Source organism: Lygodium microphyllum, chromosome 9 (genome assembly GCF_053477565.2).
Source record: "Lygodium microphyllum isolate KBCC chromosome 9, Lygodium_microphyllum_v1.1.10, whole genome shotgun sequence".
Lineage (NCBI taxonomy): Eukaryota > Viridiplantae > Streptophyta > Polypodiopsida > Schizaeales > Lygodiaceae > Lygodium > Lygodium microphyllum.
The window spans coordinates 154,719,465-154,740,947 of record NC_141143.1 but is presented as its reverse complement, the minus strand read 5'-3'; the positions used below and the strand labels follow the sequence as shown (position 1 = coordinate 154,740,947).

The 21,483-nt window shown below is 40.4% G+C and overlaps 1 protein-coding gene across 3 annotated transcripts in view; it reads right to left on the bottom strand.

The window, feature by feature from the left end:
- Positions 1-7,444, bottom strand: part of LOC148031748 (amino-terminal glutamine amidohydrolase) — a 92,429-nt gene extending 84,985 nt beyond the window's left edge. For 2 of the 3 annotated variants that reach the window (XM_087685395.1, XM_087685394.1), the window contains exons 1-3: positions 7,202-7,444; positions 7,000-7,099; positions 6,770-6,847 (exon numbers count right to left, since the gene is read on the bottom strand). In XM_087685395.1, the coding sequence (XP_087541521.1) occupies positions 6,770-6,847; positions 7,000-7,099; positions 7,202-7,296 (273 nt within the window). In that variant the 5' untranslated portion in view covers positions 7,297-7,444. The remainder of the gene's footprint in view (positions 1-6,769; positions 6,848-6,999; positions 7,100-7,201) is intronic. The other variant, XM_087685396.1, reaches the window with a different exon arrangement.
- Between the last annotated feature and the right edge of the window lie 14,039 nt (positions 7,445-21,483).

Here is a 21,483-nt window from a genome sequence, read left to right as displayed (position 1 = left end):
TTGCAAAGAAAACCTCACTTGGAGCTGCCCACAATTGCTGTCCATCACCTACTGCCTACTACCAAGCCTTCTACTACTGTACCGGGGCGTCTATCAGCTCGCGACTGCTGTTCAGGGCTGGAACAGCTTGTGTTTACAGTTTTCCACCTTCCTGAGCTATTGTATAGTCTATCCCTACTGCCACCCAGCTGTCCATGACCACCAAACTACTGTGTTTTGTTGTTGTGTGCTCTGCCCTACCTCTCAAAGTTGAAGAAAGTTTGGCGTTTATCTTCATTGCATTCTACATCTTGAGCTTGCAAAGAAGAGATTTCCACTTTCTGGGCTTCTAGCATTATAGTCTGTGACTCCATTTGTTTGAAAAGATCGGAAATTTCCTGAGCTGAGGCAAGCTTAGTGTTAGCCTTATGAAACTCCTCCTTGGAGTGTTGCATTTCATCATGGAAAGAAGAGTACAACTATTGAACACAAGCTATAACTAATATCTCTATGGAACTCTAGATGTCCTTACAGAGGAAAGGAATGGCATCTCCTCAAAATAAGCGATGCAAAGAAGGAATTGGTATGTCCAAACTATCATCTCTATGTGCCCTAAATAAATTTGGAGATGTTAGGCATGCAGGAAGGGTACAACTTGATGTAGCAATGATCAACACTGGAGGAACGAAAGCATGAACTATTTCAGCCACTCGCTTTAAGTGCTTCCTCTAAATGACTAGAGGAGAAGGGGAGTCATAATCTTCAAGGATAGGTTCAAAATCTTCCATAAAAGGGGAAAACCACTAGAGGATTTTCAAGAGGTGGTGGAATTTCTTTTGTAGAGGCAGAGTATGTCAGGAAAACATACAAGTAAGAACCATATGTGACATTAGTCACATTACCCCTAGTCACCCTGATAAAGTGTTGATCCATTTTGACAAGCAGATAGAAACTCCAATCAATGGTCATGCCCTTGAGCACGTACTAATTTCAATTTCCACTACTTAATCAAAATCAATTTAATGCATCTTCATCTTCATCTCTACAACAATTTCAAAACCCACCCATCCCATCCACTTTATCCGTTGCATCACCATCACCTTTCATACCATTTACCTTTGCATATTAGATACCTACCACATGGCATTGCACACACCACTTCGAGGGGTCCTTCCAACATAGGCACTGCTTTTAGAACCTCTACACCCTCAATTCCAAGCAGTGCTCATGCACCTTCGAGGAAGGCTCAGCCTCCACTACACACTTTTGGGTTACACCCAGCATGGGGTCCCTCCCCTACCTCACCCACAAGTATTGACCACTTGATACCATAGTTTACCTCTATGGCTTTACCTAATGGACCTATTGGTCATTCTATTATATCCTAGCTAACATTTGGACAGGGCTTCCATGTTCCAGTGCCTCCATCTCCATTAGCACCTTATGGAAATATTCATGTTCCAGTGCCTCCACCATTGGCACCATATGGACACTCACAACCTATTTTTATCTACCCATCTCCTATTCCTTCTTATCCCCCTCCCTCCTACCCACCTTATCCTTCTTACCCATCTTATTCAACACCTCATAGTTCATCTTCCTCATCGGCCAAGCACACTTTTTCTTACTAGACTCATTTCAACGGGTTAAATCATACCACTTGGTCAAATTTGATAAGACATGTTCTTGATTCTCAGAACCTATTGGACCTTGTTCAAGGGTTGGCACACAACCCGACCCCACACTTATTCTACACGAGGTTGTCCACCCATGGATGGCGAGAAATGCCTCCGCCATAGGCGAGTTGATACAAGGTCTTCTTCTTGAGTTTCACTCACAGTTACAACACTTTGACCTAGCATCCGAGCAACGAGCACACTTGACTAACTGCTATGCAACTTGAAATAGAACCTGTCATATCACACTTAACCATGAATTTCAAAATTTCAAAATCACTAATCAGGATAGCCTTAAAGTCGAGTTGGTGAAGTATCCGTGACTTCTCATTGAATTCTCTACCATGGGGGCTCCAAAGTCCTCTGGTGACTGAGTCACATTTTTAAACAAGTTGTCGAGGAAATACTTCCATTTTGCGCAACATGTGATCTCACTATTAGAAGATATGTCAATTCATGGATGAGTTTGTTCATGTGATTCAATGAGCTAGGGCACCAATATATTTTCCCAAGTATTTAGGCATTTTTATTTGGCCATTTATGATGTGTTTCTAGCATTTTCAGCCAATCAGCCATGCACTCGAGCCATCTATCAGTTTGCAACTGCTGTTCAAAGCTGGAACAGCCTGCATTTACGATTTTCCACCTTCCTGAGAGTATAATCTGTCCCTACTGCCGCCTAGCCATCCATGACCATAGAACTGCTGCGTTTTGCTGCTATCTCCTCCGCCTTGCCTGCCATGTCATCTACAACCCACATTTTGCTGTCTACAAGGTCCATATAGCTGCCATGTCATCGTTGCTGCCTGCTTTTGCTGATTTTCAGCATCCTTCTGCCCATCTGTCAAATCCAGCATCCACTACTGAGTTTGCTGCTGCCAAACACTTTCGGAGGCTGCCTTCCTGTGTTTCAAGATCTATCAATGTACGACACACTCTCCAACTCATATTCTCTTCCCCAATTGGGGTTGGTATTCATTCACTGTAGTGTGTTTGCTACATTGAGCATTGTATTCCATTCAAATTCATTCATTTCACTATTCATTGTTTAAAGTTATCATAACCCTAATTGTGTTCTATTACCAATTTGTGCTTTGTTGTACGATTGTATTTGAGTTTCTGTGTTAGGGCATTTCTTTACGTTCCATGCATTCCCGTGGCTAAAGCATGACCAGCCATTGCTTGGAAAACTAATCCATCTCCAAAGTACCCCAAGTGACCTACATTAGCATGCATGCCTCATTGTCCACAGCCCATTGGATTGGCACTACAAAGGTGGCCTTGCATTTGTGTCGATTGCACCATAGACAATACATCTTGCAGTCCTAAAGATCTAGAAGACAAATTCCCCTTCTTGCCTTTGTCGTCCTTCTTTGATGAATTCAAGAATCATGTAAACTTGAGATCTTTGGCCAATTGAGCAAAGATAACAGCTTTTGTTCTCAATTGATCCTACATTGGACATGATATTCTTTGTCTTCTTGTTGGTTGTCGGCATGAAGGGGCCTAGAAGGACCTACATTTTGATCTAAACCAGCCATATCAACTTGTTGCCCATGATGAGCATCTTGTCCAAGATCAAATGATACATTTCCCCCTTTACCTTGTGAATGTTCAGAATGAGAGGCATCATCATTGCTTGATCACATCTCACTATATGAAGACATGCTTGTTGTAGCATTTAACTCATCACAAATTTAGCATGTCTGCAATGCTTCTAACTTACAATCAAGTGCCAAGGACCCCCCAATTCAAGTGAGTTTATGGTATCCCGGCAATGGAGCCATGAAACCAGCCTTCAATTTTCTAACGCAAGACCCAAGTGGCTGGTAAACCCTAACTTTTGTTGTACATTAGGGTTTACAGCAGTAAACACACAAGTGTTCTTTAGCAAGGCCTGAAAATGGCAAAGAATTTTAGAGAATGGCTGAGAATTGGCTAGAGGATGAAGGAGAATGCTAAAGAGAGAGAAATTTAGATATTTGTGGCCAAAATTGGCTAAAATCTACTGCTGCCCTGCTATGAATGGCTAATTAACTACAGCCCAACCTTCAAAAGCGCTCAATATGCCATTGTCTACCCTTGGTTGTCATAATTTTTAAAAAAAAGAATTGATATCTTTTCTATTATTTTGCATATTTAATTATTTATTAATTTTGTTTCCTTTGCATCTACGAGATATAATGAAGAGTGCATTAGAGCTAGCCACAATTGAGTGGTCATAGATCATGGTGGACCCACGCATTGTGTTAAAGAAAAGATAATACACGCTTTCACCTCTATGACCCGATTGCACAATTATGACCAAAATTGAAACATATCACGGCCAAGCTGGCACACAGAAAGAATTAACGCCTTGAAGTGTGGGCTAGATCTACTAGAACAGACCTTTACGATTAGCAAGACGGCATGATCATGAGATGGTCATACAATATGCATGTATAGACTAGAAGATTAAAATACACATATCTTTGCATAGAAAATTCATATGAAGATTTTAGCACTATTTTTGTAATATACTCTTTCTATTCTCATCTTGTAAAGAACTCAATTGTTTTTTTAACATAGTAAGTGATGCATGTGTATATATACATCTTTACATGAACTTGTGAGAGTGAGAACTACTTTTCCTCACTCTCAAGTTGATTGTAACTAAGCTCTTCCCCAAAGGACTTAGACTGAGCAGAAATACACTCCTTCAAGAAAAGAGGGGTTTGCCCATCTTCAAGCCTCAATCTTATCTCCGTTACTTTTACATTTCCATCGCTATAATTTTTTGAATGATTGTCACATTCAACTTTAAGAATTTATTCTCCAACTCTTGAAATAGTAAGTCTCGAAAATAAATGAAAATTATGGTTGCTGAGCATACTATGTTATTCGGAATGTTTATATTATCAAATCTTTGGCTCGATCCTCACCCGAAGACCAGTAGTGCTTACAATTATAAGTTTGTTTGTTTTCAGCCCTTACATTGGATATTTGAGCGTATTTCTCTTAGAATCCCAATGGAAGAGTCAAGTGCTATCCTTCAAGCCATTCAAAGCCTTGAAAAGGAGAATCATCATATTCGTGAGCAACTTCTCAAACCAAAAAGAGTTAAGAAGCCCAAAGAATTCAAGTAAAAAAGCCCACTCATCCACTTCAAGAAGACAAAGCCATACCGATGAAATGAGCTAATCAAGAAGCCCAACTATTTCTAGGAGGCGTAGTAAAACAAGTGAAAAGCCTTGTTCTATTTTACGACACAAAGCCCATCAGATTCTTCGAAATCATTTGATATCTTTTTTGATGGACCCTCATCAAGCAACAAAGAGTCACAATCTTCTCGTGGAAGACCTCGTCATCGACAAAGGCGATGACATTCTTCGCCCTCATCTCCATCTTCAACCCCATCAACCACTTCATTATCTTCAACCTCAAAATCCGGTCATGGACGAAGACATAAGAGGAAGAAGACTAAACCATAACCTCTCTCCTTATCAAGATTTTGTTGATACAGATATCATACTAACAGTAGGCCTTGGCTTCGAAAGTATAGCCAGTAAAATCAAAAGCCCTGCTCTTGGCATGAGCTTACCCATCTTGAAATCATATGTGTGGGTATACACTACATCCAAAGACTTGAAGATCGGAGATTGAAGACCAAGTGTTATGAAATGCCTCGAAGGGGATCTTGTGAGGAACTATTGCTATTGTGCACCTATTTAATATGTACACCAAAATATTAAGAGCTTCTAACCAAAGGTATTCGAGTAGCTCTGTTGTGAACAGCATGGAGCATACCACATGCATCATTGTCCAGTTCCTATGCTCCAGCACTCTATTCTATGAAGGGAAGTTGGTATGGAGGTAAGTTCGGAATAAATGCCATGCTAGTAAAAGAGAACTTGATGAACTTGTGGAAGACAAAACTCGCCACCATTATTACTCATTAGCGTGCCTAATTTTGAATCCGATGCACCCATGTAGAGAAGTATGTGAAGGCATCAGATTTTTCTTTGAAGAAACACATCCACATGCATCTCAATCATCCACTATAGGGAAGAAATATTGTGAACCATTTATGGAGACAATGGATGATTTGCCACTAAGATTGAGGCAAACCAACCAAAGTGGCCCCTCAACTCTATGTGTAGACTACCGGAGGTAGAAAGTGCGATGTTTCCCTAGTTCACAAGCTCAAGCAACCATTCTTGACAGTTTTAGGCCTGAGAGGCCCTCAACCTTATGTCATTGCAACAACTCATAACAAGAGTCATATGGCAAAGGTGGCTTGGCCAAAAATACCAAAGGCAAAGCGCTCCTCATTAGAAACTCAAAGCCCTTGGCAATCAGCTAGGAGATGAACTAGGGTATCACATAAAGACCATTAGTAGGCTATACCTCATTGCAACCAATCAATAGGCCAATCTTGTCGATGACTTTGGCCCTAGTCGCTCTTAAAAAGACTGCTCTTCCCAAACAGTAAAGTTAATAGATGGAAAGAAGGTTCATCCTAGGCTCAAGAATAGAATATCCATCATCCAACATAGCAAGATTCAGGTCCTCATCATTGTCAAACTTGATGCAATCAATGCCCTAAATCACCCTAAATCTTGGTTGAGGAGTCATTACCACATTAGACATTTCCCATCACCGATCCACAAGAGACAAATAAGTCCTCAAGTAGTGTCATGTGATGGGTGGCTCCATTGTCCACTATCAAGATGGCCTGATAGCCACAAGGATGCGCCAAGTGGGACTCTATGGTAGCCTCATCTAAAGGCAACTTGCGAGAAGGGGCACTTTGTAACACACACCCTGCCCTGCCTTAGGATCAACCGAGTTTTATATTGTCTATAAGAGAGACTCTAAAAGGTCGTTATATTACCCTATTTCTATGCTTAATGAAAACAAATGGCATGGAAAATTTACATCTACTTGGCCACGCTATCAAAAAAGTCATGCTTAAAACGAAAAAAAATTCATAAAAACCGGAAATTTTCAACGAACAAAACAGCCCTTAGATCTCACGTTCTAACTCAACCAATGCCTTGTCCAATTGACAAGAGAGCCTATCCTATGTCCGGTGATAAAGGCACGACCAGAGATGGTAATACGGAGCCTTTTACCTGTATGCAAATCACATGATAGTCCCATATCACCATGCCATCTTCGCTAGAGCTGTGCCTTTGGTGCCAAATGGGAACCTGAGAATGATGAGGATATCACCTCTTATTTGTGACTTACTGTGTAAAATTAGCAAAACAACGAACAAACTTAAGGATTGGAACTTCCAAAAATTCCCAAGCGAGGGTGGAGAAGTCTCTGTATCGAGAGAAGCATAGAAAAAGAGAACCACCTGTCTTTCAGCATTTGAAATGAACACCACGAAGAGGTTGGATAAATCTGACATGCCATTGCACGCGAGCTTCTTAGCCAAGAGGTATGCATTCTCTTCGCTGTGATGCCAGCACCAAAGCCACACGTTTAACATACATAATTGAGAAATAAAATTTGGAGTAGAAAAGGAAACTGATGGCCAGAGGAGTAGGCTTGCTTGCCAGTAGCATGCCGTGTAAGTGAACTGCCCTCGAAGGATTCGTTCGTCTTTCTCATCCACTGCAATCCTGGTTGGTGTTGTTGTGGATGGCATCATTCTTTGATGTGTGATATGCGATGGAACAGAATGGGATGGAACGGAGGCAGTATGCCACGTTTCGGTACAAGTTCGTCGTAAGTCACATGTAGCTTTCCTTGAGCTCTATCCCGCTGCAGCGAAGCATGCTTGCAGTTTTCGCATAATAACTTTGTTATTTTTGAGTGTAAAAATATTACATGCTTCGCTATGTACAAGTTCGTCATAAGTTATATTAGGAGCTCCGCGCCTAGGCTCGCCCCTTCGCGTAGGGGCGGGCGTGATTTTTTTTGGGGGGTGGGAGGGGGGGTGCTGGACGCATGGCACCCGCCCACGCGTTCTCTTTGTTTTTGGTGGGGGAGGTGGGGGGCTGCCACGTGGCACCCACCCCCACCTTTCCTTAACTAATAGTATAGATGTAGCTTTCCTTGTGCGTTATCCCGTTGCAGCGAAGCGTGCTTGAATATTACATGCTTCGCTATGTACAAGTTCGTCGTAAGTTACATGTAGCTTTTCTTGTGCGCTATCCCACTGCAACAAAGCGTGCTTGCAATTTTCGCATAAGAACTTTGTCATTTTTTAGTGTAAAAATATTACATGCTTCGGCATGGCATGCTAGTCTATACACAATTGTAACATCTATACAATTACACAACCATAGCATGAACACATATTCTTCTTTTGTGTTCCCGAGTACAAGAAGTTACATACTTACTCACTATTTTTTTTCTTTTTTGAATCTCTCTCTCTCTCTCTCTCTCTCTCTCTCTCTCTCTCTCTCTCTCTCTCTCTCTCCTTTTTCACACCTTTCCTTTTTTGTGATTTTTCTCTCACATATTCATTACCTCTCTCTCTCCCCTTTTTATCTCTCTCCTCTCTCTGTAACACCCGTCACTTTCTCTCTCCTCTTTTCAACCTCTCCCTCCCTCCCCTTGTTTATCCCTCTCCTGTGTTTGACCCCTCTATCCCACACCATTAGTATATCTCTCCCTTCTCTTTTTACACACACACACACTCTCTCTCTCTCTCTCTCTCTCTCTCTCTCTCTCTCTCTCTCTCTCTTATATGCCAACCAAACATACCATAAATGCCATTTTACATATGTGCCAAGCAGGGACTACAAAGCTGTCAAATTTCAATAAATATATCTCTGCAAAAAAGCAAGCATATCATTGCACCCTCCAAAAATTACATATTTGTATACATCTTTGCTAAAAAGCAATACACCTTATTACATCTTCTGAAGTATATCCTTGTACACAATGTTTGTTGTGGCATTCACAACGCTTTCTTTCTCATCCAACAAGACTCTCACACTGCATGAGGATTTAACCCTTGAAAATGCAGCATACAGTTGTCCATGTATAAATACCAATGTCTTTAAGTAAAGACCAACATCAAATAAACGCTGCTTCTCAACATTAGGTCTTGCACCATGAAACTTTTCACCAATGAATGCATGTCATTTTGTGCTCTATAGTAGAGTATTGGTCAAATCATTGATAGATCCCTTGAATCCCTCCCCTGCCAACCAACTTGTATGCATTGGCTCTGCTAGGTTCGTGGTTAGCATATGAGCAATGTCATCCACCACCTAGACAAAAATACAACACGAGAAGGTATGGAGCGTGAGAAAACAAATGCACCGCATATCACATTCTACTATTACGAACTAGTCTTACCTTGACAAAGTGCCACCTCTAACGTGGATATCTTATATGCCACCAATTAAGCCAACAATCCATTGTTGGTATATTGCAATCCACAACTTTTCCTGAGGCCCACCAAGCCTAAATGAATCAATATTGCATTGTTACATCATCTTTCGTGACTGCACACCTCCACATGTGACATAAGTACTTATGCTCATCTTGAAAACTCTTGTACACATACTATGATGTGTGTATTTGGAGACTTTGTTCCCAATGAAATAAGAAAGATCTTTACCTTCCTTGCATTACGTTGTCTGGACCACCATTGAACACTATGCAGATGGCCCTCTAATTAGTGGCTGCCTCGTATGCCATGAATCCTTGAAAATCAACTCTTGGGTGTCTACACTTCTCCATCACTTCATTCATCTTTGTCCAAAAAAGAGCTTGTGCATCTATATCCTTTTCCTTCATCTCACATATCGCCAGAGTCATCAACTCTTGTACACTACAAAAACACGACAATAATGGAAGAGTAATGAGAACTATGTTAGTTAAGTTCGTGTTGTGACGGTAGAATCATGTAAGAGAAACTACCTTGGGTCATACACATGTGCTGCCATGGTGGTCCAATCATTAATGTGATGCACGTGGTCGAAGCATATCTAGCTATTGTATAGGTCCCTAGTGCCACTCCTTCACATACAATTCACTAATTCAACCCTTGAGGTTGGCCTAGTCGTTGACATTTTGAATATAAAGCACCTATTATCATTGTCAATGGCTTGCCTAGGAAATAGGCTACCATGGAAAAATCTGTATGCACAACGTTGCTTTAACTTTAAAAGACAAGATTCAATTCCCTGATCGCTCTCAGCACGTGCTGCACGGACCATGTGTTTGAACCTACATGTATAGAATATTGATCTTCATATGCATGGCTTTTTAATGATATTTTGGAATGTCTTGTGAATGGAATAATATGTTACATGTTCCTCTAAATGAGTGATTGGAGTTCCTTGAGCATCATCGAGAGTTCAGTGTTAGACATGGAGACACCTTGCCCACAAACCAAGGCACTCATCACTAGCCTTCTAGCCATAGTCACTTGCAGGTATTGAGGTCCAGTTGCACTAAAGTTTTTTAACATTTCTTCAACAATCTTTTGCACCTCTTTGATATTAGCTCTACATGTGCCTATTTGCACCTCATGGTTATGTGTGCCTTGATGGAAAAATAGTCTTGGCATTGATCTCATTGACATCACATAATACACTACACACTCGTACTTAGAGAGCAGGGTGGTGGGGTTTTTACAATAGAAGCATCCAAGGCTTCTAAGACCATTAGCTGACATTCCGACAACTGGTATGCTGGTATTGAGTTTACCTACATGGCATGTATTGGGACTTGATTAGTATGATTTACTTGCAATAGGATACTAGAACCATGTCATGCAACTTTGCAATCATTTTAATGATAGTGGAGTGAATGAAGAATCTTGTACATGTCCATGCTACCTTGTTTGGGGAGCCAAAAATCGACTTGCTAGTATGATTTACTTGCAATAGGATACTAGAACCATGTCATGCAACTTTGCAATCATTTTAATGATAGTGGAGTGAATGAAGAATCTTGTACATGTCCATGCTACCTTGTTTAGGGAGCCAAAAATCGACTTGCCAATATAATTTCTATTGGGACACTCTAGCTCTTTAATACATTCGCTTCGGTGAACGGTATCGAGGAATCCCATAGATGTTGACACAGGCTTTGTCTAGCAATGGCCATTGTACTTTTGCTCCATACCCTCCATTGGACGCATATTGTCTGTCTTCACTGGTGGAAGCTTGTACGCCACATTGCTATCATATAAAACTAGGATCTCCTCCACTCTCTCTACAACGCTCGTATTCTGAAGCAAATGACGTAACACTTGGTGTCGGCCCCCCGAAGACATTATGTACTCAACCACACGTACATCATAAGAGGATTGTTGCATCCCCTCCTCTTCCACTTCAAGCATGATAGGGATAGTTTTGTTTTTCTCAATGTCCAGGGGAGGTGGTGAGGCTTCCACAATGATTGTTGTTTTCTCAATGCACCAGAGGCTATGGGTGAGGTCTATGGTGGGGGAAGGCTGCAATGTAGGCCCATTTCCTTGTTTGAGAAGATAGTCTTGCGAGACCAAGGTATTTAGGACATATACCTGGATAGCCTCATGGTCATTGTTACAATGGATCGGTGTGCTTTGTATTTGGCCATTTGCATAGGTGATAGCAAGAACATGGTAGCCATTGCCATTGCAAATGTCTTACTTCTTCAACATCAGGAACCGAATGCTTATGTAGTGCATAATAGGTTTGATGACAGAGAGGGAGGATAAATATATGCGGACCTCGATATTTGGTGTAGCATTGGATGCTGGATCCATTTCCGAAGCTATCTGCACATGTACGAATACGCATGTCAGATATGAGTGTCATTGAAAGACTTAGTGTGGGGGTGCGTCATATACAAGAGAGAGAGAGAGAGAGAGAGAGAGAGAGAGAGAGAGAGAGAGAGAGAGAGAGAGAGAGAGAGAGAGAGAGAGAGAGAGAGAGAGAGAGAGAGAGAGGAAGATATATAAAGCATGTGCATGAGAGAGAGAGAGAGAGGGAGATAGAGAGCGTACACAGTGTGTGTGCGTGTGTGTCTGTGTATGGATATAGGTACCAGATATGAGAGAGAGAGGATATACAGATTTATGTGGGATGGAGAGGACAAAAGAGGGAGATAGAGGGAGAGTATGTGTGTGAGTGGATATGGGTGCCACAGAGAGAGAGAGAGAGAGAGAGAGAGAGAGAGAGAGAGAGAGAGAGAGAGAGAGAGAGAGAGAGAGAGAGAGAGAGAGAGAGAGAGAGGAGAGGGAGGGAGTTGGAGAGCACCAAGAGGGAGTCAAGAAGAGAGATCGAGGGGTGATGGATAGAGATAGAGAGAGAGATGTGTACGTACCTGCGAGATTAAGAAAATATTCCATAACTTGAGGGAGGGGGAGGTGTTGTGTCATAGGGGGTGTGTGGCCTTATATAACCACATTGAGATAGTGGGGAATTATATGCATGTCACATAGAGAGAGAGAGAGAGAGAGAGAGAGAGAGAGAGAGAGAGAGAGAGAGAGAGAGAGAGAGAGAGGAAGATATATAAAGCGTGTGCATGAGAGAGAGAGAGAGAGAGGGAGATAGAGAGTGTACGCAGTGTGTGTGCGTGTGTGTCTGTGTATGGATATAGGTACCAGATATGAGGGAGAGAGGATATATAGATTTATGTGGGAGGGAAAGGACAAAAGAGGGAGATAGAGGGAGAGTATGTGTGTGAGTGGATATGGGTGCCACAGAGAGAGAGAGAGAGAGAGAGAGAGAGAGAGAGGGGGGGGGGAGGGAGGTTGGAGAGCACCAAGAGGGAGTCAAGAAGAGAGATCGAGGGGTGATGGATAGAGATAGAGAGAGAGATGTATACATACCTGCGAGATTAAGAAAATATTCCATAACTTGAGGGAGGGGGAGGTGTTGTGTCATAGGGGGTGTGTGGCCTTATATAACCACATTGAGATAGTGGGGAATTATATGCATGTCACATAGAGAGAGAGAGAGAGAGAGAGAGAGAGAGAGAGAGAGAGATGGAGAAAAGGAGACTGGGAGATACGTGCCATACGAAGAGAGAGATGTAAGAGGGGGGGAAGGGGTGCTTGTCATATTTTTCACACCAAATATTGGGGCGCCAGCGACCCCTTCTTTGGTGACAAAATGATCCTAGTCCACATGCACTCTCTCACATCAACCATATGGCCCACATGCACACACACACACACACTCTCTCTCTCGCATACCTTGGACCTTAAACCCAAATAACTAAGATCGATGCGGGTGCCAACAACCCCTTTCTTGGCGGGCAGAATGATCCTAATCCACATGCACTTGCACTCTCTCTCTTCATTCCTAAAAAAAAATCCCATACAATTAACATATTAATTATACAATCATATCAATTGATTAATTAGTATTACTATACTCACACATTGATTTATATGAAATGATAAATACTAATATATAAAAATTAATAAACAAGTTAAATACTATTAATATACAAATGGTTCACTTCATATTAATTGATCACTATAATAACTAATTAATTAATAAACTAGTTGATATGCATGAACTAATAAATAAGCTAACTAATATCAATTAATAAATTAATTAATAATCTAATTGATATAATTTGACCAATACACTAATTAACTAATCAATGAACTAATTGATACCATCTTAGTAAATATTATATGATTTATATATGCGTTAAATAAATTTTATACTAATAAAAAATTATTAATAATTTAATGAATATATTAATATTAATTAAGTAAGTAATGAATACTTCTAATTACTAAATAATTATGTGATAAAATTATTTAATAATATTTAAAATAAATACATAAAAATAAAATTAGCAATTTTTGTTAATAATTAATTAATTAGTTAAATTTTTTGGCTAATTAATTGACTTAATAGTTATTAAATCAATTAATTATTTTGTAAAATTAATTTATTAACTAGTAAGTTAATTAGTAAGATTGATTAGTTAGTTAATTAATTAGTTAATTAATTACTCAATTTAGGAAAATGAAAAGTGTTTTTTGCTTTTTATGATATGTGTGTGTGTGTGTGTGTGGAGAGAGAGAGAGAGAGAGAATTATGTGTTAATTAATTACTTATTAAATAATTAAATTTAAAAATTTATTAATTAATTAGTTAATTTAAAACATTTATTACTTAATTTTTATTAGATACCTGGTTAATTAATTAATTAAATAGTTAATTTTGTCTACTAGTGAATTGACGTAATAGTTATTAAACCAATTATTTATTTGGTAAAATTAATTAATTAATTGGTAAGTTAATTTACTAATTAAGTTAATTAGTAAGATTGATTAGCTAGAGTAAGTGAATTAATCAATCAATCAATTAGTTAATTAATTGATTTAATAGTTATGAAACTAATTATTTAATTTTGTTTGTTAAGTAATTAGCTTAATAGTTATTGAACCAATTAGTAACTAATTAAGTTATTAATTAAGTAGTAAGTTAATTTACTAATTGAGTTAATTAGTTAGATTAATTAGCAATATTGATTATTAAGTTAATTAATTAATTAATGAGTTAATAAAATACTGAATTTAGAAAAATGAAAAGCATTTTTTACTTTTTGTGATGTGTGTGTGTGTGTGTGTGTGTGTGTATGTGTGTGTGTGGAGTGAGAGAGACGAATGCTGGCAGGGACGGTCGTGCGGACAGGGGCAGGCGGGACGATGATCGTGCACGACAGTAAGTTTGGGGGAGCCCAACAAGGGGGTGTCGGTGCCCCCTTTTAGGGTGAAACATTACGCCCTTTGCGCACCCTCCCTAACATCATCTACAAGTTTTATTTTTTCTTTAGTTTCTATAGACTTCTTTGATTTTAATCAAGACAATCCCTAACAAAGTATCCCACCTTCATGCATTTGAAGCATGTATTAAGCAAATTGCTATAAGATAGGGGTTGTTTCGTGATTAGATAGCTTTCAACAAAGCTAAATTTGTAGTCAAAGGGTGCATAAAACTCGTATAAAGATCTACTATTTAGAAAATTATATCTCTCTCTTTCTCTCGTAAAGTTAATCAAGTAAATATTAGTTAATTGATTGAGAAAATGGGGGGAGAGAGAGAAAGGGTGATGAGAGAGAGGGGGAAGAGAGATGACATGTGATATGTGTAATTTTTTCTCACCAAAAAGGGGTCGTCGGGGTAGACCCTTATCGAACAATTTTTTTTAATGGTGACCCATTCCCGGCAAGAGTAACTTTTTTCCCAACTAGATTTGTGGGTTTTCTTCACCTAATAAGGGGCTGCTGACAATCCCTTTTTGGTGAAAAAACAAACCACAATTCCGAGAATAGATAGGATGGGAAGAAGAGAGAGCAATAGAGTGTGGGTTTTTTTTTCGCCTAAGAAGGGCCTTTCGGCGGCCCCTTCTTGATAAAAAGAAAACCCACATGTCCAAGAATGCACGTGGGGAAGAGAGAGTAACATCGTGATGAGAGAGAGAGAGAGAGAGAGAGAGAGAGAGAGAGAGAGAGAGAGAGAGAGAGAGAGAGAGAGAGAGAGAGAGTGTGTGTGTGTGTGTGATGCAGCCCCTTCCTGGATGAAAAAATATTGCATGATTTCCCTCTCTCATCCCCTCTCTCATCACTCTGTTACTCTCTCTTTCCCCTATGCTCTCTATTCTCGGACTTGTGGATTATTTTTTTCGACGAGAACGGGTCGCCAACAGCCCCTTCTTGAGCGAAAAAAAAACCGTACTTTGTTGGTCTCTCTTCTCCCCATGATATCTATTCTCAGAACTATGGTTTGTTTTTTCACTAAGAAGGGGCTGCCAACAACCCCTTATTGGGCAAAAAAAACCACAAATCTTGCTGGGCCAAAATTTACTCTCTCCAAGAATGGGTCATCGAAAAAATTCTGTCCCCTACCCTCCCCATGATTCTGTCTCTCTCTTTCTCTCCCCCCCTCTCTCTCTCCATACCTCTCTCTCTAACACAATCACACATACTCTATCTCACCTTTCTATCCTATGCTTTTTCCCTCTCTCTCTCTCTCTCTCTCTCTCTCTCTCTCTCTATCTCTCACTCTCTTATTTCAATTTCATCTCTTCCTCTACCCCCCCCCCTCCCTCCCTCTTCCCTTCCTCTCTCTCAATTGGTATTTGATTGACAGGAAATCGAGGAAGCAATATATTTGCAAGAAGTAACCCTAAGCCCCTCTACCATGACCAAATCAGATTTCAAAAGACAAGATCATGTCACCCTTTTTGAGAGCGATGAAAGGATTTCATAAGGTTTAATCTGACAAATGTTCCCCTCACTGATCTTGCTCCATGGACGAGTGGGAGTTATTATCACCATCATGCATTAGAGGGGTGTGAAGGCCCATGGCAAAGGCAATATTGAGATTGACGTTGAGGAAAACACAATTGTGCAATGGCCAATGAACAAATGGTAATAGCCCCTCTCTTGATTTTTGTTACGGCTGCTCTATCTCCCTCTCTTACCCTATTTTGGATCGTTGTTTGCAGGAAAGACAACGATGACCAGACAAGTCTCCCAAGGACTTTGACTTGCCTCCATGATCTAGAGCAAGATGACAAGCTATTGTCACTAGCAACATGCAATCATAAGGGGAGAGCCGCCCTCCAAGAGAGTCAGAGGGAGAGCAACACAAACGTGATCATTGACTTCCATTGAGCTATAGGCAACTATTGCAATTACATGTGGGGAAGGAGTGACATTAGGAGAAGTTAGGCATGCTTCGATATGTAGATGAGGAAGGGCAAGCGAAAGCTCGTAGTATTGGAGAGTGATACTAACGACCATCAAAGCAATGACCATCAAAGCATTGAGTCCTTTAGTGCACAGCACGGTCGTGGTTGCACACAAACCAAGAAGAAGCAAATGCAAAGAACTGAAAAGGATCGCATGATAGATGCCGATGAAACGATTGGCGAGACTACTCTCATAGTCACTTGTGATAAACATATTGTGCAAGCATGCATAAAAGACCAATTGGAAACGTTGACGGTGAGTGCTTGTAAGAGATGGTAGCATAATTTAGATTGTGGTTTTTATTTCTTTACATTGATTGGACATTAATCACTTCATTGTCTCATTTAGATGTGGACATCCACCCCTTTGCCACCTGTCCCATTATGTCATCTGCTTTCCATGCCTACAATTAGACAAGTCACATCAAGGTACAAGCAACTCTCAGATATGTTTTTTTAGCAACGGGTATGTTAAAGGGATGGGTATATTCATAGTATCATTAGAAACTCCAAGGCACTAGTATAAGGAGTTTGATGATATGATTAGAAATGAGTGGGACCCCCATTTGCTAAATAATCATGAGGACTTTGAGGCAGAAATCAGAGGCACCGATTGGGCCTTTTGTCAAATTGCATATTTTATGTTTGGGATGGTAACCATTGGTTCACAGCATGGATGAATGAGATATGTACATGTGAGTGGCCCTAAACCATAGGACCTTAACATTTTGCAATGTGTTTGTTGCTTATGTCATTATTAACATAATTGATTGTTTGCAATACCCTTTTTAGATAACATGAGGCAACATGTGCGCATTGATTGATGCCTTGTGAAAGTGACAAGTGTGGTAGAAGGGGGAGATTTTGTCAGCTATTTCTCGTGCAAACAGGTATGCAATGAACTGGTCATATTCTCATATGCTTGGATTACCTTTGTGCACTAAAGGTCACGTGGATGATGAAATATGCATGAGATCCTAATATATAATGTGCATAGGTTGGCACAAAAGGGAGTTGTCTATACCTCGTATCCAGACCTTGTTTGTGAAGCAAGGATGCTAGGGCAGGCTGACCACGTAACTCTATTTTTGACAAGCTAATTGATGAGGCAAAGGCATGGAAGTGCACAAAAAGCCAGCACCCATTCTCGCATGGTACAAGGCACCATTGATTGCACTTGCCCATATTATGTGGGAGATAGGTAGTTCTTCAAGCTAACTTAACAATGTTTTTCTTGATGCATTTTTTCCTAATGCAATGATGTTATCCCTAATTACCGGGTGCAATACGAGTATGATATGGTAGTGCGACGAATTGAATAGAAATGGACACAGCTCTCCGACTCTGAATTTAGAACTAAGTGGAGTGAGGCGTACTATAGTGTCAATAAAAGCTCCTCAAGAAAACTCGGCGTTTGCTATTAAGAGTTGTAGACCCCAGCCTTCGAGAGAAGTGGTATCAATAAGTTGCTACCTCTTTGTACCTACTATTCATATGTACTCAAACTACATTGGTCTAAGGTAACAATGTTTTTGTTAATGCAGAACAGTCTCATGCTTGGAGTGGGGCTCCAAGACGGGGGGTGTACTGAACGAGGAGAGAGTATAAGAGTTCCAACAAAGAAATCTCAAAGCCATTGAAGATACAATCAATAAACACATTTGCAACCGAAAATCCTAAATTGAAGGTGACTTGGACTCAAAGATTAAAAAATAGTCATGCATGAGCACATGCGTAAACAACCATGCATGAGCACATGCATACATGGTGCTCGCCAAAGGCTAACTAATAATCCCCCTCTCTCTAATGGATGTCCATTCATCCACATGTGCACACGACACTCGTTGAAGGCCTAGCGAACATCACTCAAACTTGAAGATATGCTAGTCTCGAGGGTATCCTAGACTCAAAAGTAAAAGAATACATATGTATTAGGTTTAGCATGCATAGGCAAATGCATATATGGCCATGTGTGAGCACATACACAAACATCGCTCAATAAAGGCCAACTAAGCATTGTCTAACCTCCCTCCCCTCTCTCTCTCTCCAGGCCTTACTAATGGATTTTCATTGGTCTACATCCGTATGTAGGTCTTGCCAAAGGTTAGAAGGTGTTGTAGATCCAAAGGTGTTCGAGGCTTAAAAGTAAATGAATACCAAGGTTATGGAAAAAGGAACTATTAAGATGGTTTTAAAAAAGTTTTATAATTTGAAAGAGATAGGCAATGTATTTCAAAATGGATATTTTCATCAAGCAAATCAAATATAATAGCTCATTTAAGAAGTCTTGTAGAGGTTATATATATCAAGTAAAGCATGGAATCAAGGATGTGCTTATGTGGTGATTCATCCAAGCTAATGTTGCCAAAAATCTATCCAGATAAACTTTGAAAGAAGCAAGTTGCACATCAAGGGCAATTTTCTCCGTTGTAAAGGGATGAGCCTATATGGGGATTCATGGATCAACATTGCCAAAAACCTATTAAGACAAACCTTCAAAGAAGTAAGTTTCACATCAAGGGAAATGTTCTCCAGTGCGACCAAGCTCTCATTCTTGTGAGCAATTAACTCACATACGCCATCCTCTATACTGTTGAAATATCAAAGTGAGAGCAAGACAGTGTGCAAAGAAGGAGAGAGAGAGCTCAAGTACAAGCAGAAGATCTTGCTTAATGAGTTGTTCACAAGTACAACTAGTGCACTCTCCTTTACCTTGAGAGTGACCTTTAGGCTGTTTAAATAGCCTCTGGATGGCTAGGGTTAGGGTTTTCCCCTGCCGTCCAGTTCAGTCACATCCAACTACCCTTATTCACCCCCTTTGCATACATACATAGGGTTCACATGCCTATCTCTCAACACCCCCCACCCCTCAATGTTAGAGTAGCATTAGACTACAAGACATGTTAATGCCCCCCCTCAAACAAAGTGGGATGCGTTTATAAATCAGGCTACAAGAGTGCTTTATAGGTAAAGGATTTGTAGATTTAGAAAAGTCGATCATCAGGTGGGTTGGAGTTAAAGTTGGCCTCCAATTCTTTTGGTACTTCAGGAATGGTAGGACATTTACTGGTAATATGCCTTGTCTTCTTACATTTTTTGCACTTCCTTTTGTCATGATATTTTTTCTAATAGTTGGTGACAAGATGTCCCTTTTTGTTGTAGAAGGAGCATTTAGTGGATACAGTATGAACCAAGAGTTGGTCACGGGCTGTTGAAGTGGATGCCTGACTAGTGTTGCCTTCTTTTTTATTTCTTTTCTCCTCATCTAAACAAGATTGGATGGTGCTTTCCAAGGTTGGATATTTGTAAGAATAGTTACAAGGGTTGGAAATACCTTCTTTATAGCTTTTAAGAGAATTGCAATGGCATATTCATCTTGAATTGGAGCTTGAACTAAGGATAGCTATGCCACGAGCCTCTTTGTGTGAGAAATGAACTTACCTAGGTCTTCTCCTTATTTATACTCCAAGCTAAAAATTTTGATCTTAAGGAAGATTTTAGAGTTCTTTCCTTTAGCACCATAAAGCGCTTCTCTCTCTCTCTCTCTCCTCTTTCTTTCTCTCTCTTCTCTTCTCTCTCTTTACTTTTCTTTTCCTCTCTCTCTCTCCCTCTCCCTTCCTTCTCTCTCTCCTCTATCCTCTCTTTGCTTCTCTTCTCTCTCCCTCCCCCTCTCTCCCACCTTCTATATCTCTCTCTCTCTCTCCCCTTCTCTCTCTCTCTCTCTCTCCCCTTTTCTATATCTCTCTCTACTTCTCTCTCCCCCCTTCTCTCTCTTTACTTCTTTCTCTCTAGTTGTTTTCTTAAGCCTTCTTTGCATCTTGTGTCCTTTTGAGGGTTACCATTACCCCCTCCTAGCTGAGTGCCAGTCCGATGGGGCATGGATTGGAGAGGTTGAGGGTGGTCTAAGAAATGGTACTTAGGGCTTTTGGAAATTTGGTTATGTAGAATAAGCTTGTGACATATGATTGGGTATTGTTGGTGCTGAAGATATGTTAACCGAGCGAAGAGAGCCTCCTGACATCCATGGCATATATGATTTTCTAAATATATATAACGTAAATGCCACCAAGCCAAGAGGACACCCTGACCTTCTCCGAAACCAATCTGTGGGACTCAATTGCCCATTTTCTCAAGGAGTTCACTTTTTACCCAGATCCTACTTTTATTACTAGTAATTATCTGAGATTACTTAGCGTACTACTTAGGTAGGAGCCTACACCATAGGAACACCACCTCCCACCACTCTTTTTTTATCTCAATGTATAGATAGTTGTGCAATGGCTAAGCAAATGATGCATGCTGCCCTCTTGTCCTCTTTTTGTGTAACCCTCTTAGAGGATATGAGTGATAGATGTTTCACTAGCTACGATCATCCCTTACTATCCACCACTCCTCTTAATGCTCGAATAGGCCTAAAAAGGATACATCCAAAGTAGATTTTTTAACAAATCCATTAAGCCTCAAACCTCTCCCTCTCATATCTTTGATGACGAGGACTAGATCTTCATCTATTTATTATTATTATTTTTTAAAGAAGAAGAAGAAGAAAAGAAAAGAAGAAAAAATACTAAGAAAAGAGAAGAGAGAGAAAAAAGAATAAGAGATCACTAGAAGGAAATCACAGGGGAAAGCAACCACATCATCTCACTACATGTAGACCATAGTCATTGAACCTAGGGGTCCTCAAGTTGGGAATGTCCAATGGCTTTGGTTAGTCGGCTCCGTCCCTAACCCCCTAGTCCATTTTGATCCCCCACATCACACTTAGGGCAATTCAAGGGCAGGACATATCTAGGGAGATCACCCTCGCCTACAGTTAGACCTCTCCCTAAGCCACACTCACCGCACCACCCTTATGGACGAACTGGGTTCTCAAGTGTCGAACAACACCCAAGCTTGTGCATGTGGTTCTCAACCCAACTCCCAATCCCACTAGCATGAGCACAATACACCACACGGTAAGGTAGACACACCCCCAAGAAGTGCACCTTCTTTTCTTTTCAGGCAAATACAAATGCTACAAACCACTAACTTCGGAGGCCCCATCATCATCAACTCACACGAACGCCTTTCAAACCATCGAATTGTCATCAGCTCAAATCTACAAGTGCCATGGGACTGCCACTCGTCTAGGAGAGGGGTAATGTTACATAAATTATAGAAA